The 13,097-nt window shown below is 35.9% G+C and overlaps 1 protein-coding gene across 7 annotated transcripts in view; it reads right to left on the bottom strand.

Annotated features, from left to right (window-relative positions):
• PTPRQ (protein tyrosine phosphatase receptor type Q) overlaps positions 1-13,097 on the bottom strand; it is a 138,406-nt gene that overhangs the window by 73,336 nt on the left and 51,973 nt on the right. For all 7 annotated transcript variants that reach the window (XM_083819710.1, XM_083819707.1, XM_083819711.1 and 4 more), the window contains 6 exons: positions 12,064-12,345; positions 10,217-10,399; positions 9,457-9,558; positions 6,959-7,079; positions 3,235-3,395; positions 1,510-1,655 (listed from right to left, as the gene is read on the bottom strand). In XM_083819710.1, the coding sequence (XP_083675836.1) occupies positions 1,510-1,655; positions 3,235-3,395; positions 6,959-7,079; positions 9,457-9,558; positions 10,217-10,399; positions 12,064-12,345 (995 nt within the window). The remainder of the gene's footprint in view (positions 1-1,509; positions 1,656-3,234; positions 3,396-6,958; positions 7,080-9,456; positions 9,559-10,216; positions 10,400-12,063; positions 12,346-13,097) is intronic.

Genomic DNA, 13,097 nt, shown 5'->3' with positions numbered 1-13,097 from the left:
TGTAGGTTTGGTGGTTGCCATGCCAAACAGTGAACACAGATGTATGTGAAGGGTAGAGAGAGTTAAGGGGAGCAGACAGATTAGGAGTGGATCATGATTTGAGAGATTAATGGTGTTCTCCCAAGGCCAGTAAGAGACAGATGCAATAGCAGGTGAAATTTATCTTCTGGTAGCTTTCTACAGTGGGATGAGTTAAAAATCAAATCTGAATGGGTGAAGATGATGGGTTCCACATCTGTAAGTGGAGCTACTATCAGTGTTCTTCTGCTGTCAACCACATTATATGGCAAAGCAGCAGTAACTACTACCCATGCCACCATCCTTCACTTGCACAACTACATTATGTGACAATGAAACTGGACCCTCACCTTGTTGGGCCAATGCTACTGTGTTCCATCTTCCCTATCTTGAGCCTTCATTTCCAGAGTCCTGGGCAAGTCCAGAGGGATTATAGCTCTCGTTGTATTAGTTTCACCTTACTCTTTCACCTCAGAGTTCCACCTTCCCAAAGGCAGGAATTAGGCCAAGTATGTAGTCCTCCTCTAATATCCCTTTAGTTGTCCAAGTATTAGACAAATGTAGTCACTTTTCATAGGATGTGCTTTTTCAGGCAATGCACTGGTGTAAAGGTTTCTCCAGGAATTTGTTAGGCTAAGAAAAATGCTGTTGGTACAGTACTATGTGCAAGCAGAGGCTAACACTCTGAAAAGCAGCCCTAATTTTAATCTCATCAGCATGTGAATACATAGCATGGTCCTGCTTTCATCCCAAAATATGCATACAGAGCCTAGCAACCACACAGCTTCAGAGAAGTCACAGATATGTATACACAGAACCATGTCAGCAATGATTCAACCACAGGTATTTGTAAAATCTGTGAGTATTTCTTCTAGTTATACTCAAACGTCTTCACACCTTACACTAGACTTATCTATAATTATCTTATTATCTTATCTATACAGTACAAGTAATTTTTCATGCATTAGTTTCTTCATTACATTAAAATTCTTGCTTTTCTTTCCCATGTGTAAAGCTTGTAAACAAAACCTGTAAAAGAAGCTTACTTATTACACTTCTGTATCAAAATACATTCTTAGAAAGGAGAGCAGAAAAACTATACGTAAATTAATACATGTGATCCATAATTAAGGATGAAAGTATCAAAAAAAAAAAATGGAAATGTCCAGATCACCAAAAAATAATAACATATTATTTGTCTTTTATGCTTTAACTTAGGATTCTCAATAGTTTTGTTTCAAGATGCTAAACATATGTCCTTTTGAGAGTAACAAAACTATGAGAGAATCTATTCTTTAATTTGACTGTATTACCTTATTTTCAGTACTATACAAGCATGCATTAAAATGTTCAAACAGAGCTGTTGCAGAAATTAATTCAACTTGATAGATTAGAATAACAGTCTCAAGGATGTGCAATGAATCTTTAATGAATTAACTATTAGAACACCTTATTGAATCATACAAATGAAGAATATGAAAAGAAACTTACCTGTATGAATATCCCTGAATTATTTTTGAAATAAACTGAGTAGTACAGTATATTTCCATTAGGCTTTTGAGGAGGAGACCAGAACAGCATTACTGATGTAGAAGTAAGGTTTCTGTATACAACATTTTTCGGAGGATCACCTGGTGCTGGAAAAATGTTAAGTTTTAGCATGCCTCACAGAAGGCTTTGTACATTATTGTGCCCAAGAAATAGCCACTATTGATTTCACAACAGCCTATGTCAAATTAAATGCATTCTGAATGTGGTATAAAAATTGCTTCCGAAAATGATAAAACAGTAACTGTAAACAAATGTTTTAAATCTTTTTTTTTTTTTCCAGACACATTTTTATTTTGCCACACAAGAACTATTTTCTTATACAATTTGTCCTTTACTTACTGTTTTGCGTACATAGTCTACCTTGTGTATGTACACAAATAGGTGACAGAATTTTCACAATTTGCAAACATGGAATTTGACTATACTCCAAATGGTCCAAATATAGTTTATATATTAAAAAAAAAAAAGCACTTACTTCAGAAAACGTAAATCAAAAGCCTGTTTCTGTCTTTGATGCTTATAAACAGAGTTCAGGCTTCCAACTCTTATATGTTAACCAGATACTTAAGCTTGGACAGTATGATTTTCTCTGCTTTTTAATCTCTTTCCCCAGCCTACTGAATATACAGGAAGGACTGTGTAAGTATTCTTCAATTAATCTGTCCTCCTATCCTGTAAAGCATATGGTCCTTCTCAGTAGCACAGGGATGCAGGAAACTCAAACTCCTTAATTTCCTTATGTCAGTTCAAGAGAACTTAAGTCTACATTCTGGCCATTCAAGAAAGTGCTCTATACAAGTGCAGTAGAGTACTGAACACTGTAGGTGATATTAAGGCTCTTGTTTAGTGTTGTTCTAGTTTGTATAATATACTAAAATATTGGAGGGAGAACTCTAAGATCAATGCCTAAAAATCCTGCCTTAAAAAGTCAGTTCATGCTTTCATAACAGCTTTAGTAGCAAAGATTGGGAATACCTACAATTTGGTGTTTCAGTCTTTTGAGAGATGGTTTGGATAGACACTAATCCTGCTACTGATTGTTGAGTTTATCTGCGCATGATGATTCTGAAATATGTCTGCATACAATCCATTTTGGAACATATTGCAGCAATATAATTAGTGGGAAAACCAGAAATATTAATGAAACTGAAAACCTTTCAAAGCACAGTATGCAGTATGATCATTTATAGATGCTAACTAGAACTTTGAAAATCATTAAAAGAGAACAAACAATTAAATCATTGCACACTTACAGATTTAACTTTCAAATTAAATCCATTTCAGGATTGTGAGAGAGACTCTAAAGAGTATTTTCCCTCTCAGAAATTATGACAGAGCAAGATAGAGCAAAGAGCTATTACGTATATTATAATATTAATTAGGTTTATTTCAAAATTAAAAACTAAATTATTTTAGTTTTACCTGTCTTGAAGGGAAACACAACATTCTGCTCAGTAGAACAACAGAAATTCCAATCATAATTTTATAGAACCATAGATACAGTGTACACACAGAGACACAAATCCACACACACACATACAAGTAGAATGTCTCTTCTTCACCAGTCAAATGCTGTTTTCCTTCAGTAGCAGTATTAACTTATATGAGCATAACAGAAATTCAAGGCTGCATGAAATCAAAGATTCCTACTATATATAAGCTTACCTCCTTCAGAAGTTCTGAATATTATAGTATCACTTTTTATGTTGCCATCTCCAAATCTTGTACTTGCTGTAACATATGCACTATACTCAGAGTTATTTTCCAGATCTGTGAACTGCAGTGATGTTTCTGTTACATTAACACTCCTTTTTGATATTTTATTCCTAAAGAAAAATATTTTATTAATTATATATGCATGCCATTTCTCTATGCATACAACTCTGGAATATGATATTAAATTGAAAAAATGCTATATTGTGGTAAATACAAATATTTTAGGCTTTAAAGAAGGCCCTGGTAAGTTCCATCTCATATATTGAAAAGCTCACTTTTGTACTTTTGCATCACAATAGGGCTCTTTATTTATTTATGTATTAAAAAAAAACAACAAAAAACCACCAACAGAAACGTATGTAAATTACATCAGCAAAGGAGATTATTATATTGAATATTGAGGAGGAGTAGGTCCATCTTGTAACTGCTATCAAATGGTTATATGGTACCCTTGGGAAGGACACAGAAGGGCATAACTAAACTGTCTCCCTGGACGGGAATAGCGAAATATAAAAAGATTATAGCAGGGAGCATGCCCTACTGTGACTCTGTGAAATTGGTCAGAAGGCTGAAGTTATAAATGGAATAATAGAAGATGATATGGAGCAGGAATTAGCTGGTGCTGAGTTAATTCTGGTGGAATGTAGCAAGGGATCAGAATGGAACTCTAGTCAGGCAAAAACCAACCTAGAATGACTATAAGATGTAACATTAATAAAATGCTGGTATTAGCATAGGTATGAGATGATTATAAGAAAGTAAAGTAAGATACAGAAATAACTAACTTGAATTTTAAAAGTCTGTTATTCCTCAAGAAATTAATTTATTATTTTACGGGAAAAAAAAAAAAAAAAGAAAAAAGCTGGCTAACGTTCCATTCTGCAAAGAATTCTGTATGAATGGATACTCTGTGCTTCTAATGAGATTTCATAGAGGGATGATAATTTTACAATTAAAAAAAACAAAACAAAACAAAACAATGAAGGCTGATCCTTCTCAGGGAAACAGTCTGTCACTGACATTACATTTTTCTCAAAGTTCTGATATTTTGAGTACTGTATAAAGAAAAACAAAAGGCTGCTGTCACAATTAATAAATTCTATACAAAGAAAAGACGTATTTTCTTGGATCTTTGCCCAATATATTCTTAGTACAGAAAAATGTAGCTGGTTATAATTTAAGAAGAAAACGTACAGCTTACTGCTGCAAACACTTCCACGCTGAGCAATTGCATTCTCATAATGTCTTTTTTGCCAAAGAACATCTCCACAATTAGGAGATTGTTACAAAGAAGAACTAGAGTTTGGAGTTTTTCAGGAAAAGTTGATTTTCTGTTTAGAAAACAACTGAGACTGCAATCAAAATAATAAGAATATAATGATCAAGGTGAATTCAGTCTTCACAGACAATGAGAAAGAGGTCTAGCAGAATACGCTAACCTGAGGAATTTTAATGAGGAACAATAATATTAAGTTTTAAATGAGATTTTTCAAAAACCCAGACAAAGGAGGTCCTAAGAAATTGTGTACTAGACAAAGACAGGCACTATAGTTTCATTAAAAGATTGCACCTCTAAGTAGATCTAGCCAGTAATTATCTCAGAAAAAAAAATTCAATGGGATAATGCCAATTTTTGAGCCTGAAATATTTTCTTTAAAAGAACAGTGGTATGGGTTGCTGTACAAGTACAGCAAAAAGTCAATAGCTGTTGGCAAGTTGAGCAGTTTTGTTAATATGCCTTAGTACTATGGAACTGCTGACTCGCAAGCAGGAGTTTATAGACTCAAGGTACCCAGAACGTTCCTTTGCTACTTTCTAGTACCCAAAATCACCGTGTCCTGTGACAAATTCATGAAGGACAATATCAAAGAGAACGTTACTCTTTACATTCTAGTTGTGGATTCTTGTTCCCAAATCATTACAGAAATCTTACCAAATTTTCTGTAATTGCCACAATATATTTAAGAGAATGAACAATTATTTAACACCTGCATTAGCTTTCTTCTTTCTGCTTTATCAAGAAGCTCTGGGAATAACAATCTCCCCAGTAACAGAGAGAATGCCCCTCCAAAAGCAGAAGCTATGGCATGGCAGTTTGCCTTGTCATATATCACCCTGCAACACACTGGATGAAATTATATAGCCAATTCTGTTAAATACATAAATTAAAAAAAAAAAAAGAGTGAAGCTGTGACCCCTTGGAAGGCAAAGGGAGTTTTCCTCCAATGTCCTTGTCTCAGGATGATACCTAATGCCTGTCTAATTTTAGATATGGCACAGTAAGGACAGATAAGACACAGCAAGGAGAATATGGACTGAAAAAGGACAAGGGTTACTGCAAAAAGTTATGTGGTTGCTTAATTCAAATATTTAGAAAGATGGTTCAATTAACAGTTTTTAAAAACTAATTCTTACTAACTCACTTGTCATAACAAAAGCAATAAGCTTTTAGGCGATATAAGGATGAAAATTTCTATAACCTCAAGTCCTCCAAAACAGTAATCTATATCATGAATCAACTCCTTCCTAAATAGAAGACAGTATCAAATTTATTGTTCTTTGTCATTAAAGACTACCAGACCTTGTCAACAAAGCAGAAGTAACAAGACAAGCTAAATTAAACTCTTCTGGAAAGAAGAGCACACACCTGTTCATTTGATCACAAACTTAACTGGAAATTATAATTTCTACTGAGGAACTGAGGACAAATCTTACTCCAAAACCGTGAAGTCATATTACAATAATAAATGTAAGCTCAATAATATAGCGTTTATAAAGACTGAATTTGCACACCTGGTTCACATTTCATAAGGTGGAATTCTTTAGCATTTGCTTACCGGGCTTTTATATTGGCAATAAAATGGTACAGCATTAATACAGTTATTAAAAGTGATCAACAACAAAATCTTTTCAATTGCAGAAGAAGTTATACATAGATCTATGAAGAAATGGCACATCACCAGACTGAACAACATTGTGCAGAGAACAGGACAGAAGCTGCAAGTTTTAAAATGCCCATACTCCTTTTGAAAGATTAAAAAAAAGATCGCAGGAGCAAGAACAGGAAACAAATGCAGGGAAGAAGAAAGGACAGGTAGAAGAAAAAACCAACATAGTAAGTGAAAATTATATATTAAAGAAATACTTGTTTGCTATAAACATATACAAAATACAACATCAGGCATAACTAATAGCGCATACAAAGACTAAAACTGCAACTCTTGAGCTCTTATGCCATATGGATGGTAGCTAGTAGAGATCTCAAATTGCTTTTACACACTTTCTACAAAAGAAATCTATTTCATGTCAATTTCGGATCTCCTTTACATTTTAGGATTAGCCAGTGCCCTGCCTTAAAATAGGCCCAATCAGTATAGAATGAAAGTCACCACACTCTAATTAAAATTTGAATTAATTTACAAAAATAAAACCCTCAGAAAAAAAATATGTATAAAAAAACACATTGAAACCACTTGCAAAATATTTAGTACCCCAGTTTTCAGTTACCACATTATATCTGAATTTGTATACACAAAGGGCTAGTATTCTAAGTGCTGGATGAATATGTATTCTCCAAAAACATGTAATCAACACATTGTGTAAGAAAAACCTAACATTCCTGCTAGGTTACAGATTAATATTTATCCTCAGAACTATTTCCAGAAAATCTTACCAGACGTAAACTGTGTAATAGAGGATAATTCCATTTGGCTCCAGTGGAGGTTTCCATGACAACTTCACAGTGACACCCGACAACTGTTTTACTGAGAGGGATTCTGGAGGAGAACTAGGAGCTATGAAATGAGAGAACAGGACACAACATCTTGTTAAACAGCTAAGATCGATGGGATATGCAGCATCCTTAAATAGGATTTTAATTATTTGTGATGGAAAGTGAACTTTGTGCTACACAGGTACAGTATCCATCAACTAATGTTATAGCACAGCTTCTTTTCCTTTTTCTGACAGATGATAAAAGAAGATTTTGCATGGTGGTGTTAGAACATCTGTTTCTGTGATTCAATGGAAAAAGTACTTCATGAGAAAACAGAGCAATGGGTAGGTCACAGTGATTCACCTACTGTCCAAGTATGTTGCTGTAATGTTTTTTCTTCTAATAAAAACAAGAGCTTTATAGGTATGAACACGTGTAAAATACAGCAAAATAGTTCCCCTGAGGAAAAAGAGGTGCTGGAAATAATTATATGAAGCACCAAAATGTGGAAAAATGCACAAGCATGGCACCGAGAGATGATAAAAATGTGGGATACTAGGCAGCAGTAAAACCTATTCACTCCATCAAATAAGGACCACATTCATACACTTAGCATGTCACAAGGGCAACTATAAAGATAGGCATTGACTGAGACCATTAAAATTCATGTTAAGATGAACTTTACATGACACCATGTTACAACTGTGCAGGGAAACATCATAAGTAAGGGAAAGTGTTACACCATGTTTGAATTCATTTTAATTGAATTACTCTGAAGTTCATATAAATATTACTGAAGTAAAACATACCTATGTCTGTATAAGTGATATTGCTTTGTATTAGCATGTTATTGAGAAGCAAACCTTCTTCTTGATTCATGGATATATGTATCACTATGTGGTACTATTAGAATGACTTCTGTTTTTCTCAAATTAATCCAAATAGCATCATGTACTAAAAATTCTGGTCATAGTTGTAGTCATGCATGGAAATTGAGAATATGAGCATAGCTATTAGCAAATCTATGAAACATTTGGTCCGAAACTTGGAACACTGTGTTCCTGTGAAAAAAGTACTTGGTGTATTATAAACATTTTTGTTTCTCAGTTGTTGTTCCTTCTATTGCTGTCTTAAAAGTTGGCATAAAGGTTTTACAACTCTGTACATTCAAGAAAAAAATATTTTTCATGAACAAAGCTTCACTGAATTCAGTAAGCATCTGCATTTAGTAACAAAAAAATGGTGACAGATGTATTTAGTGTTTTTCTTGTTACACTATCCTCACTGACTATATAATAGAAGATCTATGAAACACCGAATGTTGTATCTTCTTGGCATGCCTAGTTCATTGTACAGTTCTTATTCAGGGGATATTTTTTTGCTGAAGAATAGAATCAATATTGCTCTAAATGAAAATACACTATGTAAAAGATGGTTTTATCCAAATTATCTGTTCCCACTGTGCTCCAACAACATTACTATTGAACAAAAGTTTATTACTGACAGCATGAACTTAAGCTCATCAACACCTTGGAGATTTGCAAAGATCTATTATCATGAAAAATTGGATCTTGAGCAAGCCAATGCTTCCTAAAAGATGGAGAGAGACTTAATTTGAGAATGCCTTGTGGGATGTTTTTGTCAATGCAGCTTTAATCTAGGTTTTCAGAAACTTCCTCCCTAAGCAATGGAGAGAGATAGACGAGCTTCTCCAAACGCAAGTCACAGCACTTAATTGAGGTTTTGCTTTGAATTTTTTTCAGGAGTCCCTAGCCAGTACCAGTACCAGAGGAGATCAGTGATAACTTCATACAACTACATTGGCTACTGAAAGTGCAAATACCATTTTAAGGTCCCTCTGCTGATTTGCGGCCCGTTGTACAAATTAGCAGGGAATGCAATGACTATGTTCTACTGTGAGCCTGTAGAACGCTCCCCTGCTAAATTTCAAAGTCTAGTACTACTGAAGATTGACTTTGAGTACTTTCGTAATATTAATAATTTTGCATCTATGTGTGCGTGTGCCTCTGTTTAGAAGAACCCAAAAATCTCCAAGTAAAAGAACCAGAAATGTCCCTGGACCATTTAAGCTGTTTTTAGTGGTTTTCCCTTTCTCCAGGTCTCACAAAACAGCAGAACAAAACACAATATTCAATTCTAGTATTTGATTAAAATAATAATAGTAAATTAAGATCCTTCAAATGCAGAAGATGTTAAGACCAAATGCCCATGCATAGCAATCCTATGATTCACATAGATTGTATTGGTTAACAGATTAAATGGTATCTATACAAATACACAAAGATGCAAACACAGATGTGTATCGTTGAATGTGTAGATAGATATAGAGATGTTATTGCAAAAATGTGTATAAAACCTATGCATATCTGATATGAAGCATAAGATTAGGTTAAGACTACAAGCAATGACACATCACAACTTCTGTTCTGACTTACCATCCTCATCAGTCAGTATATGCAGAGGTGCACTATGAAGGCCCTCCCCCATCGTGGTACTAGCAGACACTTCTATTGTATATTCTGTATATTTCTTTAAATCTAAATAAAGAAGAACAATTCAGAAAATCAACCATTCAGTAGGGAAAGTTTTTTTCTTTTAATGGAAAAAAAAATTGAGATCCTATTCCACAAGTAGAAGTTCTGAAGTGCTGAACAGGCCCATCATTTACTCTGATTGGTGCCTTTAGAGACTGAAAAAAAAAAAAAAGGACTTCAGCCGCACCTCAAACATCTTGCCCTCTAGACCACTTTGTATCTCATATTCCTGGAATGCTTTGAAGTTTATGCTTAGTGATACTCCGAAGATATACTAGTTGAAGTATTGAGCTGCCAGTATTAGCTGCTGAATTATGCTGCAGTTATAATGACAGAATAAATAAAAAGATCAGAAAGATACATAGGTGACTTCAGTGTTTACTTTGTTACAATGATAGATACATGAAAAATATTACTGAAGTTCTTTAAACATCTACAGCACAATAAGAAGCATGTTAGATTCTATATCAAGCACAGACCATTCCACCACATTACCGCAGGACACAACTGGCTGCCTCTCAGGAGAGGCAGCATATAGCTATGTAAGGACAAGAATGATTTTGTCCTTCCAGGGAATTGATTGATATGCATCAGTCAGTCAGTTGAACCCTTCTCAGAACAAGTTACAGTTGCCTTAAGTTCCAGATCATTATATACTAGCCTGTAATACGTAGTACCAGATGAGTAGTGTTTATGACTCTTTGCTCAGTTCCACCAGTCCTCTTGAGATAGATTGTGTACGTCTGTATGATTCCATTGGGAATGGATGGTGGAAAAAATGATAATTCAATTTCCCCAGATGAGATGTTCCTATAGGTTATGCTTTCCGGTGCAGAATCGGGAACTAGAAGATGAAATTTAGACTTGTAAAAGATCACAGCCAGTTTCATTGATTTCTTAAACGTTTTCTTAAACTGGTTACAAGGAAACACATTGTAAACATTTTGACTTTTATCTTGGTGATGGTTTTCTGTGTTTTTTGTTTGTTTGTTTGTTTGTTTTTGGGGGGGCAGGCTTTGGGGGGTGGGGTTGTCTGTTTGTTGTACAAAATAAATTTCAGGAGGCTAAATTGGAAGATCAAAAAGATATGACAGACATGCACTGCACTGGCAAAGGAGAGGTCATTCTTTAAAAAAAATATTAAAATCATCTTAACACACCAGATAAAAAAGCTACTAGAGCATGGCACTACACTTTCCTTCTACTATCCTATAACTATCACTGCAATCCTCTAAGCTAGCTATTATTAGAAGATTTTTCATGTTGTGCTGCCGTAATTTACTTTTCATATCAGGAATAGCCTTTGTATTCCTTCTCCCAAGGTGAAATATGCAAACTGTGTAAATGCCTGCATGGAGGGAAAAAAAAAAGGGGGGGGGGGGGGAAGGGGGACCCTAACATATTGTTGTGAGGGCCCTGAGATCAACTTACCTCCTGGAGGTTTGGCTGTGGGGGCTCTCAGGGCCAGCTCAGCAATAGAGCAGCTGAGGGCTGCCTCCTCACTGGTGACACGCTCACAGACAATGCAGCAGTGAGGCCACAGACAGGGCTGACCACTGTCCTCTGGGAGGTACTTTCAACTGGGGCTCTCTTGCTGTGTCCTTGGTAGAGCTACAGCTCCTGCTGCATTGCTGAAGCACCACTGACCTAGCTCCAACTTGCAGACAGACATCTCAGACTGGCCTCCACTTGGCCCCACCACCAAGGGCCTGCTCAGCTATCACTGGGCTGTGTCTGACTTAGTTACTGTCACTGAAACTGATCCTGACCCTGACTCGCTGACTCACTTTCCTCACTTGACCTCAGACCTGCCTCATCACCACGGACTCATTTGGCAACCTGGACTCGGCTGCTCCTGGCTGCCCCCGGCACTGAGGGTTGGTGGAACAGGCCCTGGCTAGCAAAGCTCCTGCCCTGCAAGCCCAGGGACCCCCGTTGGGTCTTGAATCTCTGTCCATTAGGGAGCAGCTGGCAATTGCTGTATCATGGCAATTGTTTTTTGTGTACACGTGTATTTCTGCCCCCGCAGAAATACACAAGTGTTTTCTGTTATCCAAATTTTGTCTGATATAATAATATATCTGATTCCAGCAACTCATCATACAATGACAACACAATTTGCTCCAAAGATCACATAAGGCATGGACAGATTTTTAGAATGCCCTAAACATTCTTATCAATGTAAGGACATTTGAAAAAACTCTGCATTCAGTAGGGTAAATCATTTCTGCTTAAGCAACATCAAGAAGTGGAATAAATACCATGAGACCCAGCGAAATAAGCCCACAACTCTGCCTAAGTTCATGGCAGAATGGTAACAGAACTCCCAAGAGCTCTTTGAACACATCAGTCCATTAACAGGTTGTAGTTCACTCAAAATGCTCCATCCTTCAGATCCTCCCTTATTTTCATTCTTCTCATCTCAGAAGACATTTTGGGTATCAAACATCACTATAAAGCTGTTGACTGAAAAAAGTACAAAATTTTTTTTAAAAGCCATATACTCACCAGTTTCAGAAGTTCTCACCAGAAGTGGGAAAGATGACTGATTCCCATGGCCAAGTCTGGTGAATGCCCTTACAGTGATATTGTAGAGAGTATATGGCCTCATTTCAGTAAGTGATATACTTGTAGATGAGGCATTTTTAATAAATAAATCATTGGAATCACTGTACAGAACTTCATAGTGAGTTATGAGACCATTGGGTTGTTCAGGTGGTAACCATCTCAGGTTTATCTCTGTTGCAGTCACATTTACTAACTCGACATTTTGGGGTGGGGAGTCTGGTTCTGCAATACAGAAATCAAAGTAAAAAAGAACTCTGAGAAGTTCAGTTAATTAAATATAGGACTGATCTTATAAACCTATTGGATCCTAACACACTGAGATATCCTGATACTGTAGCAAAATGCATAGCTAACTGTAGCAAAAAGGCAATGATTTACTCACTCACTCTCCTTCTCAACGTTTTACCACTTTTTATCTGAGTTAATATCTGTTTGTTTGGTTTTTTTCCACTAATAAAACTAGACATCTTTTTGCATCCCAGACACTTTAGCTTTTCTGTATTTTTTTTCCTTTCATTCACTTACAAATTTATCCAAAAGTGCAGCTTAAAAACCAAAGAAACAAGACAAAAAAAAAAAAACAACAAAAAACACAAACAAATACAACCTCTTCTGTCCATTGCTTTCATTCAGACTGATTCTTCAGATCCTCTTACTGGCTTCCTCTAATTCAAGTTCTTTAACTTTGAATGCTATCTTTCTGCTTTCTTCTTAAATAACCACTCATCTTACTTCACTCAACCAACAATTGAACGAGGGAAAGGGACTGTATGCAGTGTAACTGAATTCCCTTTAGTTTACTGATACAGTTGTTAATTGATAACCCCAAAGACCCCAGTGTAAATCTTGCATACACTGCTGAGAAGGTCAGGCACAAAACAATTCCAGAGCCAGGGCAGTGTGTTGGCTAAATCTACTGGCAATGTACTCATGTGACTCCAGTGAGCTCATAACACATTGAAGTGTTGAAGGAG

Source organism: Anser anser, assembly GCF_964211835.1.
Source record: "Anser anser genome assembly, chromosome: 1".
Lineage (NCBI taxonomy): Eukaryota > Metazoa > Chordata > Aves > Anseriformes > Anatidae > Anser > Anser anser.
Note: the sequence above shows the minus strand (reverse complement) of the source record. Positions and strands in the feature narration are given on the sequence as shown.